The 18,120-nt window shown below is 43.9% G+C and overlaps 1 protein-coding gene across 2 annotated transcripts in view; it reads left to right on the plus strand.

Annotated features, from left to right (window-relative positions):
• The window catches only part of HS6ST2 (heparan sulfate 6-O-sulfotransferase 2), a 291,184-nt gene that overhangs the window by 240,459 nt on the left and 32,605 nt on the right, over positions 1-18,120 (plus strand). The window contains exon 4 of one of the 2 annotated variants that reach the window (XM_060003066.1): positions 9,832-9,918. The exons of the other annotated variant lie outside the window; for it this stretch is intronic. Within the exon in view, the coding sequence (XP_059859049.1) occupies positions 9,832-9,918 (87 nt within the window). The remainder of the gene's footprint in view (positions 1-9,831; positions 9,919-18,120) is intronic. 2 annotated transcript variants of the gene reach the window in all.

Raw genomic sequence — 18,120 nt, forward strand, 5'->3', positions numbered from 1 at the left:
AAGCCTTCCTGCCTTGTTCTGTATTCTGTAGGGGCTCTGGCCAGGTTTGCTAGGTGCCAGCCAAGTTGTATCATTAACTCAATGTCCATGCTTGGATACCTCCGTTGGGTCCATCCATTCTCCTCTCTGAACCCTACTTTCTTGTCTCTAAGGAGCCTTCTAGCTCCATATTTCTGAGTCTTTCCATTGCCTGAGGTGGGGTATATTCAATAAAGAACCTTAATCTTTGGCTTAGCTAAGTGCTCTGTGTTAGACTAGACTGTTATTAAAAACTCATATTCGTGGAAAGAAGTATATTGTTATAAATTATACAAAGCCTAGTATTTAACAGTGATTAATGGGTGATAGAGAACAAGATTTGTTTCCATGAATTTTCAGTATTTTAATCTCCCATGAACATACACAGTAGAAGAATGCTCAGATTTCCAAATTGGAACACAACAGAAAGAAGCTGATTATTGGGTTTCACTCGGAAGAGAAAATTAGAAGTTGCCTATACACATCATAGAACAGATAATATTTGCAAAGGAGCCCCTACTTAGAAACAACATGTAGTCAAACAAATGTGTGATCCCTGAATGAGTGATGCTTGAGCACTTTGAAAATGGAAATATTTTTGAGCCTTAACTGTCCCTCTCAATATAAATGAAGAGAAACCTTTAAAAACCTTTGCTTTAGAGGCACAGAGCTGTTAAGAGACATACTGGAGCAGAGTTGAGAGAACTTTTCTTTCCTAAATACACCAGAAAGCATTTTCAACACCTTGTTGACATGGCCCTTCTATTTTATTTCTAAGGAGCCAGCTGCACTTTTATTTTTATTTATTTATTTATTATTATTTTATTTTATTTTTGACTGTGTTGGGTCTTTGTTGCTGCACGCGGGATTTCTCTAGTTGCAGCGAGTGGGGGCTACTCTTTGTTGTGGTGTGCAGGCTTCTCATCACAGTGGCTTCTCTTGTTGCGGAGCATGGGCTCTAGGTGCACAGGCTTCAGTAGTTGTGGCACGTGGGCTCAGTAGTCGTGGCTTGCAGGCTGTAGAGCACAGGCTCAGTAGTTGTGGCGCACGGGCTTCGTTGCTCCGCGGCATGTGGGATCTTCCTGGACCAGGGCTCGAACCCATGTCCCCTGCATTGGCAGGCGGATTCTTAACCACTGCACCACCAGGGAAGCCCCCAGCTGCACTTTTAAATCTTGAATATATTCACCCCCTTAGAAAGCACTTAAGATGTGGAGTTCAGCCACAAGAATGTATTTGAATGCTCCTGGCTTTGGACACTAACGTGTAGCTAGAGAATTGGTGCCCTGAAGCCCCAGTGTTAAGATCAGAGGCCTTGGTTAGGCAGGACCAACCCTGCCTCCATCACCCAACCTGTCCAAGATCATCCAGCTATTACAAAGATAGGGTATGACCCCAGGTCTGCCTGATGCCAGCGCCCATGCTCTTTCTACAACTTTAGAGTTGCCTTCAGTTCGTTTGGCAATGCCAGTCTCCAAAGTTGCTGATTCCCACTGGTTTTATCCTACTTGACTTTCATATCAGTGGGCATTGGAGCTCAGTAATGGCACTGTGATAAGCTATCACCTTTGTAGGCCTACGGTGTGGTCTGATATGTCATTTGAACAAAAACCCAAAGGCACATGACTCTGTTACCAGACCTCTAACTTAATATGTGTTAGTCTGTTCAATTCAAAAAACATACGTCAGAAGCCACATTTATCAGGATGCTTAGCAGTCAACAGATATTGAAAACCTTCTATATGACAGATGTCATAAGAAACTTTATGAACAGATAGGAACACAATTTACCCTTGTCCTCAAAGAACTTAATATATAAGGTGCAGGCAGAGTGGACATTCTTGAGAATCCCATAAGAACATAGTAGAAAGTAAAAACAAAGTAATTATTCACCACAGAAAAGGAAATGAATAAATGATCAGTTCCTGCCCCCGCCCCCAGCGACGCCCTTGGTTCACGTCATTCTGAAGTAGAAAGTCAGAATCGCACTTCCAAGGAAATGGACAGACTTTTCGTTTTCCCTCTGTGTGCTAATTCCTGCCACAGCAATTGGCCTCTTTGGCCTCTTTCCTAAAAGTTCACTGAGACTTTTCTGGCCTCCTCTGGGGACTCCTTAATGCATAATGTTCACCAACTAGGCTCCAGTTGTGAATTTTTAATTATGCCAGATCATTTTCAGTAAATAGAACTTCAAGCTCAATTAATGCTGTCGGATCCAATTTTGGTCTCACCTGCTCTGAGCTCCACTCTGTGGTGTTTGCAGTAATTTCCACTTCCTCAGGAAACAGGAGCTTCTCCAGAGATGGATGTTGGCGGCCCTTGGCGTCTGCCTTTTCCTGACTCAGTAGCAGTACGGGGGGAATATTTCATCCAGAAGATTCTAATCGTGTTGCCTGGAAAGCAGGGGCAATGGATACGGCAGACTGTGATCCCTCAGTGGCCACTAAGTGTGGCTGTCTCATGCGTCTTGTGAGGCAGTGGTTCTCCCCGCTTGATCTTAGCAGAAAGGCGGAGAAGCGATGAGGCAGTGGCTCTCAAAGGCCAGCAACGTCAGCATCACCGGGAACTTGGTAGAAGTGTAAATTCTCAGGCCCGCTTCCTAGAGCTGCTGAATCAGAGACTGTGGGTAGGACCCAGCTATCTGGGTTTTACAAGTTCTCCAGGTTATTCTCATGTCTAAGTCTATGAGCCACTGTTGGCAGATAAGTGTTTCAAACTAAGGATAGGCATAATTCGTTCTGTTTTCTGAAAATTCTCATAACCCAGGTTTCATTTTCTGATTTCTGATTTTTTTTGATTTATGATTTTTAACACAACTCATAAATTTCATCATAGTAATTCAGCTTTACCTTTGCCTTCCCTGATTCCCCTAAGCATAGGTGGTTGCCCTCTGGTTTATTTCCCTAGTATCTTTTCACACTTGCTTTGTCCCATTTGGTACAAGGTGTTGTTTTGTATCTGTCAACGTGCTTGCCTCCTGCACCAGCCTTTGGGCCACCTGAGGGCAGGAACCTTGTCCCACTCATCAGTATATCCCCAGGGCCCAACAGGATGAAGGGCACACAGAAAACACACAGTAAACGTTTTTGAGTGAATATATTATTTAATGTTTTATAAGTTTCAAAACTTTGATGTGGCCTTAAGAAGTAGGACTCGCAGAAGAGGAAACTGAGACCCAGAGAAGTTAGGTGATTCGGTGGGTCGATTACAGATCGAAAGCTTGAGGCCAAAGCTTGCCTCAATTTGGGAAAGGTAATGGCCACAGGTCCTTAAACATTGCCCTCCTGAACTCAGCTCAACTCAGGAAGCCTGAGGTACTTTGGCTCTTCAAGGGCAAAGCCCTTGATTTGCTCCCAGGCAGGCTGCCCCATCCCCAACCGTGATGTTACTAGTTGTGTCATCCTTGTACCATTAGGAATGCTAAGAGAGGGTGACTGAGGATGCCAGTTCGTAAGGCACAGTGCAAAGGCTGAGAACAGGAAAAGGGAAGGGAATAATGCCAAAAAATAGGAGTGGATTTTAGCACGATCGATGGGAGGTATAGTCTCTGATATGTGGTTAGTCCTTGGGAAAAGGGAGCAAAGAGGAAGGGACATGAGCTGCAAGTGAAGCCAAAGTCTAAAGCTCAGTTTTGCTTCTCTGCCAGGCTGCCCTCCTTACACTGAGGTGACAGCAGCCTGGGATGTACTTTGCGAGGTGTCGTTGGGAAATGGGTTGACGGTGATTGCCACCCACCACTCCCCTTGGTGTCCAGCTCGCCTTGTGACCTGTAAGCAATCTGGCTGGGCTAAGAGGATGGGGAGAAGCAGCCTATGGGCACAGACCCATAGCAGCCTATGGACCGAAAAAGGCTTGAGGCCTGTACTTTCCCTCAGTAACTTTAGCATTGAACCCTATACGAGTAAGTGAACTGGCTCAGGTTCTTTTCCTTGAGCCCCTGGGTTATAAGACTTTGGAACCCACTTGTAAATCATCACAAACTGGGGTGGAAGAAAGCGGGTTCCAGTACAGGCCGCTCGTTAATCACAATGGATTGCTGTCCCATCAGGCTTTGCGGCTTATCTCACAGCTTTGACTCCCACTTGGGAGCGATGACTGTACCTCTGACCCTGTCTCTTTCTTCTTGAGCTGCTGTGCCATCTCTCTAATTGCCTGCTGGACACTGTCCATCAACACCCCAACTCGATATGCTCCTGGCCAAATCCATCATCTTCCCCTCTAGTCCAGATCCCCCTCTCAACGAATCTGTCTCTTTCACTGGCACCTCTGTTTTCCCAGTCATTCAGCTTCCAAACCTTCTCAGCAGCCTCATGTAGACTTTATTCTCATTCTCCAGATGGAGTCAGTTCTCAAGTTCAGTCATTTCCTTTTGCTATGCCGTGCGTGGTTTCCTTCTTTCCACCCGCATAACAACTCTTCTGGTCCAGGTTCCCATCATATTTCAGGTCTCAATCACCCTAAACCATCCAATACCAGAACTATGATTTTTTTTTTTTTTTTGCTTCTCAATCCCCTATCTGATGGAGGAACCCAGGGCTACATGTGAATGCAATAGTGGTGAGACACAGTTCCAGTGGCCTCTGATAGTCTGTAGCCAACATCCAAGCTCTTGGTAAAGACTTAAGTGAATAGCCAGCCGAAATGAGAAAATAATATCATTTAGGAACTGATCATGTTCTTTCCTGATGCCAGTGAGGCATTCAGGGATGTGACCGCCTTCCCTGGGCAGAAACAGCATGTGCCAAGAGGTGAAGAGAGCAAAAGGGCAACAAAATCAATAAGCTTATTGCTCCAGTCCCCAGTGCCCCTGTGGTGAGTTGTTAGAGTGAAAAATTAATGGAAGGGGAGAGGCCAAGATAATGCGAGCGTCCCAGCTGCCTTTTCCAGGAGCTCTGCAATTACAAAGTAATTGTGTGCTTCTGTGTGAATGGTCTACCTGATCAGCTGAGTGGCCTCTGCTTTAGAGAGGAGAATCCTAAGACAGAAGGAAGTCACATGCCTCCCTGGCAGCCAGGATTAGAACTCAAGATTCCTGAGTAAATGCTTTGAATGCCTGAGGTTGTTTCTGAGAGACTGTAGCCACAATGGGCTTCACAGCAATAAAGATGAGCATTTTCTCTTGTCTAAAAACCCTCAGTCATTGCCCACAGTTAAGCAAAGGGAACCTGGGGGAGGAAGCTAAAGGAAAGCACAGCTTAGTGAACTGAACTTTCTTTGCTTGATGGTTAATAGAAATCATAGATCATGGGAAGAGGATGCTTAAAGAGACATGGACTCGACTTTAGACACTTCGGGTAGAAGAAAATGAAAAAGTTTGGAACCAAGAAAGAAAACCACTCAGGACATAACCTAGCAAGACAGAAAAATGAAATGAAGAATCCTCACCAGCTCTAATTAAAGGAAATCAATATTTGAAGAGCTGTCTTGCTCAGTAACAGGACAAGGGCAAAAATACTTCAGCAACGTGAGCCTCTTAGAAAATAGAAAAGCAGGCTTTCATGGGGAAGCAATCATGATTTAAAAGGCTTCACAAGACAACCACTCGGTGGGTTGATATGTTGTAGAGGGCACTCAAGCACCTTTTGGGAAGGACATAGATGAGCTTCTATGCCTGCTAGACTCTATATTTGTAAAGCACATTTCCTTATCCTGGGAGCTCTAAGAAGCCAAAGGTCATTTCTAGGGAGCAAAGAGTAGCTACCGTTTCCCCAGAGAGACTTGAAGTAAACCCTTAGCAATAGCTTGGGTTTCATCTCTGTTACCACTTACAAGAACACACACTGGGAAAACACTAAAAGCCATACAAATGCAACAGACTTTCTGTTGTTATTCGCGCCGCTAGCCAACCATCCGAGCAAGTCCTTTCTAAGCTCACCTCTTTGTGATCCACGTGATGATCAACCATCAGTAACTGGAATCCAGTTTTCCCAGACCGTTCTTCCTTAGGCGTGGAAAATATGGGACATGTGTGTCACCACTTCCTTCTCTCCCACCGGTGCCAGACATTGATACAGTTGGCACTCCTTTTCCACTGAGCCGAAATGCAGCTTTTTCATTTATTTGTTCAACAAATATTTTTTGGAGCGCCCTCTTAAGAGCTAGTTGGAGAGATGGATAAACAGTAAAATAGAAACAACACTACAGGCACCCCATGCTAAGTGCCAAATAAAAGATACGTAGACAATGAGTATTATAGCCCAACTCTCTCTTCCGAAATACAATTTCAAATTCCTAGGGCCCTGAAAATTAATTTTAAAAAATTCAGTGCTCTTTTAGTTAGAGCAACACAACTATTTCTCATGAGTCTGAGACGAATTAATTCCAAAAAGAGCTTACGATGTACTACCGGAAATGCAGAAGTTTCTGTATGCCACCCATCAAGAAAGTGAGTCGAGGGTGTTTGAAACTGCTAGGTTCTTCTCCCTCAAGTACCTCTCTGACCTAAGAGAAAAAATCCAGATTGGAGTGGATCTGATTGCCATTTTGGGTTAAGTACCCTGGATGCCATTTCAGCATCAAATTATTCAATCAGAAACACTTTGAAAATGCTGAAGAGTTGGGTTAGTCACAGTTTTCCCACCTGGATACAATGTGCATAATACTGCAGGATTTTATTTTTCACTTTTCTGGTGTTGGAGACATTTGTGGAGCCGATGGAAAATGGTTTACGATACATGTTGATGGACAGCCGACCAAACAGACAGAGCGAGTGCTGGTATTCATTAAATTTTCCTATCAGGAACCCACCTGGAATTGTATCCATAGGTCTTTGATGAGGCTGGCTTGGGAGGGAGAGAGGAAAGAATCTTACCCCAGGAAAGAGATAGCTACTCCTAAGGAGTGGGAGAAGCCTGGATCCATGCCCCCTGGGATTTCAGGCCATAGCTTTTAATATCCCAAAGAGGAGATGAAAGTCAAAAGGGCTGACAAGTCGTCTAGAGACAGACAAAATAATGACAACTGGGGTGCGCCTGTTTCAGATGTGTAAGTTGGAAACTAGCTCTAATTCCAGGCAGCCCCCTCAATCTCATATACCCCCAAGTTATCATCCAGGTATCCCCAAAGCAGGCAGGGCTTATTCCTGTAAGTCCCTGGGATTGCCACATGCTTCTTTCAGTGGTCAGCATCCTCGGCAGCATCTTAATCTTTGGATCATTGACCCATGTTTTTTCAGATCTCTGAGGCTCCCAGACAGTCTGCAGTTGCAAGATTTTCTCTTTCTCTCTCGTGGAGCACTTCTGGAAAACTTGGGGTCTCTCTTTCTCAAAGTTTCAGAATCATAGCATCTTGTCCAGACTTACGTACTCAGCCTGGAACTTTGAGGGGGAGCTCTTTCCCCTCAGTGTTAGGCCAACCTTTCTATACAACAGTTCCTTAGTACATCTACAGAATTAAACTCCTAGGATCCAAGCCTGCCGCCATTCTGCTGGCCACTCCCCCACTTTCAGAAACCTTTTGCCACTGTCAGTGGATCTGCTATTGGCAGGGAACAAACATTTTGAGTTACTTGATTACTTTCACCTCCAGTCTTGGTGCCGTACCTTCCGTCTGTGATTCTTCTCTGAGCAAGTTTTGTGTTTATTCCACTCAGATCTGCCCTTAAAGGATTTGGCACTTGGTCAGAGGGGGTCCTTATTTCGATCACTTAAAGGAAGACTGCTCCAGGACCACCACCTCCTCCCACCTCCAAAGCAGCTGTTAATAAGGTCGCCACGGCCAGCTGACAGCTTTCCCAGATGTCCTGCGGTGCCCTGCATTGAGCTTAAAGAGGGTCACTTGTCATGCAGATTTTAAAGACCCTTGGCTCGCAAGGCACAGACTTGGGAATACAGCAGTGGGAATGGGTGTCTTTTATTCAAAAGAACGTGGATGCCTGAACTTAGCGACTCGGGAGACAGGGTGTTGAGTGACCACCTACTATTCTGAACCTAGCAGCCTGCAAGATCAAAAGATCCCTTGTTTCAGAAGGCTTCCATCAAAGTTTCCCACTGCCTCCAGTTTGAGTGAGGGGGTGGGAGGAGGAAGGCTCAGTGGCCAGTGAGCTGAATGTGGAAGTGAGGGAATTGAGACTCGCTTGAATTTTGCAACACACAGCGTATTTCATCCTCTGCATGAGACTGCAGCAGCCTTCTGGAAGAGACACTTATGAATTCTTCTGAGTTCTAGTCTTTTGTCCAGTTATCACTTCGTTTCTGAGGGGGGTTCTGAATGAGGATGGTAGCTGCTATGGTCCCAGGGATGGTTAAGGAGTTCTTTGCCAGGAAGTCAGCGTGGATGGGCAGGGGCAGTGCTGCATGAGTTCTTCAGCACTTCGTCTCAGCGGGCTTCTGACATCTCCTGGGGGACAGACTGTGCGCCTACTCTCTCCAGAGCCACCCACCCCAGCAGAAGGATTGGCGCTCACCTTGGTGACTCCCACTTCAAAGGAGTGCTTTGGAGCCCTCCTGGACACTGAATCCTACCTGCTGGAACTTTCGCTATCTGTCTGATTAGCCCTGTGCTCACACACATCTGTATTGCCTTGGCAATCGCCAGGAACCCATGATTATCTCTTGTTCCAGTCACATCCACGTAGCCACTTAAAGCTGATGGATGTGAGGCAGAATACCTTTTGTGACCCACCCTCTCACCCTACCTCACCCCACATCTAAATACAGCTACTTGCAGGCATCTATTTCTGAGGTACTTAAAAGATTCATAAATATCTGGAAAGCTCTTTGACATTCTCTGAGGCAATATCCTGTGCCTTTGGAAGGCTCTGTTATACTCATTGAAAGCCAAGATATGCCTTTTTCTTCTTTACCTTCACTTTCTGTAAAAGGTTATGCTGACGTAGATCTTAGTAACAAAAAAAAATTCTTTCTGATGAAATCAGGATAAATAATTCCACACATCATCAAACGGGGGAAAAGGCTTTGAACTGGTTTCCATGGAAATCTGGAGATGAAGTAAAGTAATAATTTCAAGGCAGAGCAGCTGAATTGAAGATAATGGTAAAAATAGTTTGATAAAGAAAATAGAATAAAGTAATCAAGAAGCCTCCAATCAATTATTCCTTTTTGTTTACCTTCAAGTGATTAATTTGTCTGCGTTTATTAACCTGAAGAGATTAAGCAGACCTTCCTAGTGATTTATTTCGTAATTGTTTCCAAGGTTTGACATAAGCTGTGCAGTTATTGAAGGTGCAGATCTAAATTCAATTACTCATGAAGCAGGTGGTGCTTCACCTGAAAGAATATCTGAATTCACGGCCTTCCCATGTTAACATTATGAGTGAAAATTATTAATTTATCTGATAGTATCTCCCAAAGACTTTTAGAAGTCATTTGGCATCCACATACTTCACAGCAAGTCAGCAGCTTCAGAACTGAACTTGAAGTACAGAGAACCCAGAGACAGGAAATAAAGGATTTTAGGTTAAAGACTAGTTAATTTTTTTGGCCAGAGCCTCTCTTGAGGCCTGGGCTGTGGCACTGTCATTAATGGCATCCACCAGCTCAAGCTCTGAATGCCAAAAGAATAGCTTTCTTTGAACTTGACCAATGGTTCCCACTCTCTGTACCTTTGAAGGACAGCACTGGATAAGATCACGCTTTATTTTGACAGGCGAGAGAGACAGAGAGACACATGCACGCACACACACACGCGCACACACACACACACACACACACACACGGGGGGGGCGTGGGGGGAGAAGAGAGATTAAGATATTGAAAGAGAGACGCCTTGAAAGTCTTTAAATGAAATAACTAATTTCTTTTTGTCTCTGTGGTCATTGTTGTGTATATTTTTCTATTCTTTCTGTGGGTATAGTAAGGATAGACGGGGTTCTCCAAACACTAATCCAGGCGCCAACTCTCCGTCATCCACAAAGGCCCGGAACACATCTAAGAACGGGAAGTAAGTGAAAAGTGCCCCTGTGCATCCAACACAGCTGTCACCAAGCCATGTACTGTCCTCATTTTGTCATTCATTCATATTCATTCAAAGATTTGCAGAATGCCTTCTGTGTGCTTTGCTTTGGGCTAGTCACTGGGGAATTTAAATGAGTAAGGCATGTGTCAGGAATATTGGGTGCATGAAGAACTAAAGAAGGGGGAGGAGAGGGAGGGGGAAGTCAAGAGATGGCTTTGGGAAGATAGCTTTTAGGGCTGATTGTGATGGGTAAAGACTTACAGCAATGCAAGATTTGGGCTATGAGTCTCAAAAGTTGAAGAAAGAAGAAGCCGCGGCACTGATCAATTGTTTTATGATTTGCAAAATCCATGAAAATTTGTCTTTGATCCATACACTAAGATTTGGGGTGGATTTAGAAGAATCTAGAAAGCCATTCCATAACTATCCTGGTTTAATTACATTTGCATTGTAACCATGTCACTGATGTACATGATATGTGTATTCTTTTCCTAGCGACTAACCTGTACCATGACCTAACCCCAAACTGTCTTTTTGTTATTGCCAAAAACTTGTATTGGCTGAATATTTGTGATGTTAGATTTACCTCTTTGGGCTGATTCCAGAAAGCAACATTGGCCGACCTCTCCCTTTGGATTCAGCAGAGAATGGCAGTCTGAAACAGTGTGATCCCATGCAGATGGCATACCTCCAATTAGGCGCTCCCCCTTTGAAGTGGCTTCAGCCCTTTGGTGAATGACTCGGGTCCTCTTGTAAGCCCTCTGTCTCAGGGCTGTGGGGCATTGTGACGGGCAAAAATACATCCCCAAAGGAGAACCCAGCCTGCATCTAGGAGAAGATGAAAGATGCCTTCATCATGCTAAAAGCTCTAATCTAGCAGTAAGATATATCACTACAAGAGCATGGCTTTGCCATGAAAGGTGAATTTGTAACGGTCATATATTTTATGTATTCAGCATTGGACCATAAATGCTGCACTTTGAATATGATCTTATTTTCAACTCCCAAAGCGAAAGAGCTATTGGCTCCCTTTTTTTTCTCCCTTCTCCTCCTGAATACCATTTCAGGTTTGCATATAAAGTTGAATGTGGGCTATCTTGGAGAATATCAAAAGCAGTGGTGAAGACAGAAGACGAAATCTCAGAGCAGTTAGAACTAGTTTCAGTTATTTATTGCTGAGCACCACAATCAAAATGCTGAATAAATTATGAAGGAAGGGAATTGATACACACATTCCCAAGCAGCTGAATGTTTCCAAATTAGTCCCAATTCATCGTCAGCATGCGCCCGCGGTTAACAGAGATAGCCTTGGAGAATCGCTTTGAACTCCATGCTTGCAGAAACGGCAGGCCCTGGTCTGGGTATCTTGTACACACCTGTCCTGCTGACAACTGCAGGGCACAGTCTCCCGTTTATTAGGCCCTCATGTATAATTAAGGATGTTTGTGATTGCTGTTGCACTTTGAAAGGAGCATTGTTTTGTTTCTTTTGGCTTTGCGGGAACCCAGACTCTTACCTTGTGAATGAAGAGTCCCCGTGGAGCAGTCGGTAGAATTGGAGTTCAGATGACATAAAGAACGCATAGCTAATACCATACCCGGCTTGTTAACAGTAGGAGGCCTGCATAAATACATTCTTAAGTAGATAAACATGATCTTATATCCCACTTGCTGGATTTGGACACCTCCCAAACTTCTGCCGTGGTGAGGGCCTCCCTTCCCGCACGTTCTGAGCTAGGTGTCTTTTATCTGCCATGCACGTGACTCACAGATTGTGCTGGTTCTTTACAATTTTTCTTTCTTTTCGGGGATTATTAATGAAGATTAAAAAGTTCTCCAATAGCCAGTATTCTCTTCAAGGATATGTTTCAGGTTCCCTTTCTCTTATCTCCCATCAGTTGGCGGGAAGTTGTTGGGTTTTTTTTTTTTAACTCTTTTCTGCACATTTTCTCCTCAGGATATTTTTGTCAACAGCAGCAGTACTGACCTTCCATGAATATGGTGAGACTATCCGGGGGGGCATTTTCCCACACTCTCTAGAACAGTGTCTATCAACGTTTAGGCACGTGTGTTGTTATAGTTCAGAGACAGTGGTTACTTCTGGGTTTGGGAGTGTGTGTGGGGAGGCAGGGAGCTAGGTGGGCCTCTGCTCCCTGGGGTTTTCCCCGTGGTGCCTTTCACAGTGGACAGCATCCAGGGTGGGTGCTGTCCTACTGGGTTTTCTCATGTTATTTGACCTCATGACAGGGGGATGCAGTTTTTAAGAATTCCTCTGTTATTTTGAGGCCAGATACAGGCTGGGAGACAGAAGGCGTCTTCTTTTCTTCTCTGGAAAGAAACTGGCCTCCTCTGTTTTCGAAGACAAGTCAAGCTGCCTCAAATATACCTCATGACTAAAAATAGTAACAACTAGTATGTGTTGAGTGAGTGCTATGGGCCAACCTCTGTCCCCGAGCGCTTGATACAATTCGTGTCATTAATTCTCACCCACCAAAAGCTCAGGAAGTAGGCACTATTATTATTTCCATTTGATACACGAGGAAATTGAGGCTTGGAGAGGATATTGTGTGCCTACGTGGGGTCTCCCAATGAACAATTTTGGTAAAGCCCTTCTTTAGCACCAATAATAGTAATAACAATCAGTAAAATCTATCGAGCTTTGACTTTGTGCCCTCGTGCTAGATAGACCCTGGGCCACAGAGACAAATGCAAGATACGATAGGTGCCCTCAAGGAACTCAGTCTTCAGAGGACAGAGGATGGCGACATGGCGTTTACAGTGAGGCAGTCACGGGGCGCTGTTGGTGGGGAAGACGTCATGTGGGGATATCAACGAAGGCTTCTGAGAAGTGACCCTTGAACCCATTCATTTTCTCCACTTACCCCTCAGGAGGCAAGGCCAGGTCAGAAGAGGAAAAGGCAAATTAGTCACTAAGACAGACAGAGTCCTTTAATGTTGATAAAAAAACAAGTTAAAGTTGTGGATGAGGTCAAAGCTAACACTGAATGGCCAATTCTGTCTTTTTTTCCAACTTCAATCCATTTGGGGCCAACTGCCATGCAGCGTAGCATGCCGAGTAGCTTAAGAAACCTACAGTGTGAAAGTTGTGTCATTCTGCTTGCTCCATTTTATTGCCTGGATCTGAAGCTGGGTACCAGCCCTCTGTTTCAGGGAGGAACAGATGGAATGGGATATGTCTGAGCAGCAGAGCCAGACTACCCTGGCAGTGACTTTCAGGGAGGTGCATGCAGTTTCTTCTATGCTAACAGTGAGCCAAATTGACAGGACAGGGAAAAAAAGCAGTGCAGAGCCATACCACTGAGATCAGGAAGCATAGGTTTGGCAGAGGTTAATCAGAGACCAGCCAGACCAGGCCACCATATTTGATTTGGTTCCCTTCGATAATGTGAATCTGTTATTCTGTCTGACACATCAAGCCACAGTCAATCCTTTTGCTGATCCATTGGGTTATTCCCAGCAAGCACTTAAACTGTCAAGACTGAGCATACATGGTAGCCACAAGGAGCCATTACAGATTTTCTTTTTGTACCTGAACATGTTCACACGTCACATGAGACCAACACTTTTGCTGACCTGATAAGGACTCAGGAAGGGTCAGTCACTTTCCCAGAGTCACGCGTCTAGTTCATAGCAGAGGTCAGCCTAGAATCCTGGTTTTCTAATACCTGTCCTGTGCTCTTTCTACGGCAATGTGTGCTGCAGTTCTGCTCCCAGATAGCAAGACACTTCGGCCAATTGCACCACACAAGGCTTGGAGCCTGGTCTCGGGACGTCCAGCTGAGTGCTGTGCCCTTTGTACGTTACCATACCTGTGTGGGTGGGTTCTGTTAGCCTCTGTGAAAATGGAGCCCTTGGGGAGAAATTGGAATCATTCCACTTAAAAAAAAATGTAGGGGTAGTGATGATGAAAGGAAACAGCATGTACTTTTCAAACACTTCACTTTTTCTCGAAAATAACATCATTTTGGTTGTGTTTGGACAGTTACCCTTTCTCAATATTACTGTTGAGCTATCTCGAGCCTTTAACACACCCCTTCATCAAGAAAGCAATAAAGAGAACTCGTAGATCACTATAGCTGTTCTCCTTCAAACCAGACAACCAAGGCTGAGGGTGTGTGTGTGTGTGTGTGTGTGTGTGTGTGTGTGTGTGTGTGTGTAACATTCAGAGGCATCAATTGAAAAATTAGATTGCAGGCAGTTGCAGATGAGGCTGGAAATGAATCAATCCTCTCAGCCTGAGGTGTTTTTCACATAGGCTCAGGCTATGGAAAGACAAAGACCAAGTTCAATGTTCAAATACTGGTGAAGGCCAGGAATATTGCAGGACCAGGGCAGAGCACCCAAGCACAGTGCCTGGTAGACGATACCATAAATGTTGAGTTCAGTTCCATAAATATTGGCTTAAATGAATTAAGCTGGGGAGGGGATGCTAAAATGGAGAAAAAGGAGTACAGAAGGAGGATATGAGATGGTCAAGTCAATTCTTACTCACTTTACACTTCTATCCAGAGCCGACCCTGGTAGCAGATGCCACAGGAAGACTGATTCCAAGCTGTTTTTGCCAAAATTGTCTCATAACGGACAGGCCTGTTTATCTTTTCAGCAGTCTCTAGATGAGCAGACTCAGGAGCACATAGCTTCATAAATCAACTAAACACACCAACAGTCCTTTGGTTTTGGTTGGCAGGACCCAAACGGAAAACTTTCCTGCTTTAGAGAGAAGAGGTGAAGTCTTGCTTGTTCTGTGTGGATTCAGTGTGGTGCCGCTTTATGTTCAGATTGAATTGTTTACATGTGCATCGCTGGAGTCCATGTCCTGTGTACTATGATCTCATGATTATGTCATTTCCTCTCATTGAGAGCCCTGTATTTCTTCTGAGACAGTAGGCTGTGACTACCACTAAAACCCCTAGTTTTGCCTCTGTGTATGAAAGAGAGAGAGAGAGAGAGAGTGTGTGTGTGTGTGTGTGTGTGTGTGTGTGTGTGTGTGTGTGTGTGTGTATTTTCACTTCACATTGGTGGTATGCTGTATGAGCATAGCAATCAAATGGTCAAGTACTGAACTTTTCAAATAAGCGCTGTAGTTTGATGTGATGATGATGTCAATAGTGCCTTAGTTTAGCTATTAGACTAAGTCTAATATCACAAAAGCTTGTGAAAAACCAAAGCCCCAAACACTCTCTCTCTCTCTCTCTCTCTCTCTCTCTCTCTCTCTCTCTCCACGCCCTCCCTCCCTCCCCCTCCGTCTCTGCTGTTGCTCCTTTGTAGAAAAAAGCAAATGACAAAAACATAAGCCAATGTCAGAATGTATTCCTAAGAACAACTTGGAGTGGAGTGTGCCTGAGAATCAGTACGTTTATAGCCGAATTGCCTTTTCCCTCCAATATTCGCCAGCCAGGATAGTGCGAGACTTTTGGTCACAACAAAAATGTCAAATCTACCCCAGAAAGTATACTCATTAATTAGGCAGGAAAGTAACATAAGACATTTGAAAAGGACTTTTAATAACAAGGGGTAAATAACACATAGGCTTGGCATATTTTGAGGTTTCACCTAGTGCTAACCAACTGTAGATGGGGCTGTTCAAAGATCTCTTTAAATAAATTAATCATGCAGCCTTGTGTGTATTTGAAAGGACATCAGCTTTGGAGTCAGATAGACCTGGATGTGAATGCTGGCTCTATCACTGATTAGCTTAGTACCTACCTCATTGGGCTGTTGTGAGGATAAAATAAAATCCAAGTAAGGCTCTTCTAGTGCCTGGCACATGGCAAGTGCTTAATAAATGTCAACTAGTGATTATGCTTGCCTCTGCTGCCAACATACTGCAGCTGGGGACAGTGTGACCTGGCCAGCATGATCCTGACCAAGTCAGAGCTCTGGTTATCTGCTTTGCCAGCTCCAGAAATGGGGAAGCAGACGCCCCAGCACCACTGGCAATACATAAATAATGCCCACAGATTGAGACAAGAAATTACTGGAAGATCCAGGAAGAAACAGTCCAGTTATGGAAATATTCCCTCGGGGGTACACGTGCATCTCTGTGATGGTTAGGATGTAGAGTATACTCACTAACATCATAAATCCCCCTAAATATCTGACTGTCCGTGCTGACCCTGGTTCTCCAGCTTAGTCAAGAAGGGTGTTGTGCTAATGGAGCCTTAGGAGGCAGGTGTCATTCTTCTCCCTTCTCACCTGCTGCACAAAATCACAGATGCAACATGCTGCTCTCTAGAGCAGGGGTCCTCAAAAACTCCTTTCTCCTCTGTGACATACATGGTTGAGAACTCTCATTGGCATTGCTCCAGGGGACCTCAGGGTTACGTCCACTTGCCAGGTGCTGGCTGGCATTCTACTCCTCTCTCACTTGAGAAGGGCTAGGAATGCAACGAAGAGGGATGTTAAATAGGATTCCTCCGTTTTCCTCTGAGTAACACATCTCTCTCCGTCTCTGTCTCCCTATTGCAGTCCGTGTCTCTCTCCGTCTAGAACTCCCTCTCTTTCTCCCTTCCTCCTTCCTTTCCTCCCTCCTCCCCCATCCAACTATCTATCAATGCTCCATCTTGCCTTTATACCCCAATATTTTTAGCTTTCAGCCTAGCTCTTTCTGAGCTGAAGGAATTACAGAGGCTAAATCAATGGCATCTTCTAATGCCTCCAGGCCAAACATGTTGTTTTTCAGACAAATAACCAGTGAAACATGGCCCACTATGGTTTGCAGTACTAAGAGAGTATGGGGGGACTTCCCTGGTGACGCAGTTGTTAAGAATCCGCCTGCCAATGTAGGGGACACGGGTTCGATCTCTGGTCTGGGAAGATCCCACATGCCGCGGAGCAACTAAGCCCATGCACCACAACTACTGAGCCTGCTCTCTAGAGAGCCCGTGAGCCACAACTACTGAGCCCGCGTGCCACAACCACTGAAGCCTGCGTGCCTAGAGCCCATGCTCCAGAACAAGAGAAGCCACCACAATGAGAAGCCCACGCACCACAAGGAAGAGTAGCCCCCGCTCGCCGCCACTAGAGAAAGCCCACACGCAGCAATGAAGACACGATGCAGCCAAAAATAAATAGATAAATTAATTAATTTTAAAAAAAGAGGATGGAAACACAGGGCAAAACTATTGTGCTATCCAGATAATTACTACGAATCCAACACTGACTAAAAATCTGGAGTGTAGAAGCATTTAAATGTAGAGTAGAAATTTTTAATTTGTTGAAATCCAGTTTATCATTTTTTTTCTTTTCTGGATTATGCTTTTGGTAGCATATCTAAGAAGTCTTTCCCTAACCCAAAGTTGCAAAGGTTTTCACCTATGTTTTCTTCTAGATGTTTTGTAGTTTTGTTTTTACATTTAGGGCAGTTTTCCAATTTGAGTTAAGTTTTGCATATGGTGCAGGGTAGAGATCAAAGTTTTGTTTTGTTTCACATATGGATATCTAGTTGTTCCAGTACCATTTCTTAAGGAAAATATCTTTTCTCCATTGAACTACCTTAGCACATTTGTTGAAAATCAAAAATCAATTTTATATATATATATATATATATATTTCTAGATTCTTAATTGATCAATATTTTATCCCTATGCCAGTTCTGCACTGTCTTGATTACTCTAGCTTTATAATAAGTTTTGAAATCAGATGGTGTGAGTCTCCCAACTTCATTCTTCCTTTTCAAAGTTGTTTTGGATATTCTAGGTCCTTTGAATTTCCATATGCATTTTAGAATCAGCCTGTAAATTTCCAGAAAAAGAAAAAAAAAACTGCTGGGATTTTGGCAGGGATTGTGTTGAATCTATATATCAAATTTGGGAAAAACTGACATCTTAACAACACTCAGTCTTAAAAGCTATGAAGACAGTGTATCTTTCAATTTATTGAGATCTTTAATTTCACTTAGCAGTGTTTTGTAGCTTTCAGTGTACACGTTTTTCCTAACTTTTTCAGATGTATCCCTAACTATTTCATACTTTGGATGCTATGGCAAATAGTATCCTTTTATTTTAACTTCTAATTGTTTTTCCCCAAGTTTCCATTATTTTTATAAAATTTTAATTTTATATTGGACTATAGTTGATTTACAATGTTGTATTAGTTTCAGGTGTACAGCAAGGTGATTCAGTTGTACATATATAAGTATCTATTCTTTTTCAGATTCTTTTCCCAT

The sequence above is a fragment of the Delphinus delphis genome, chromosome X, assembly GCF_949987515.2.
Source record: "Delphinus delphis chromosome X, mDelDel1.2, whole genome shotgun sequence".
Taxonomy (NCBI): Eukaryota; Metazoa; Chordata; class Mammalia; order Artiodactyla; family Delphinidae; genus Delphinus; species Delphinus delphis.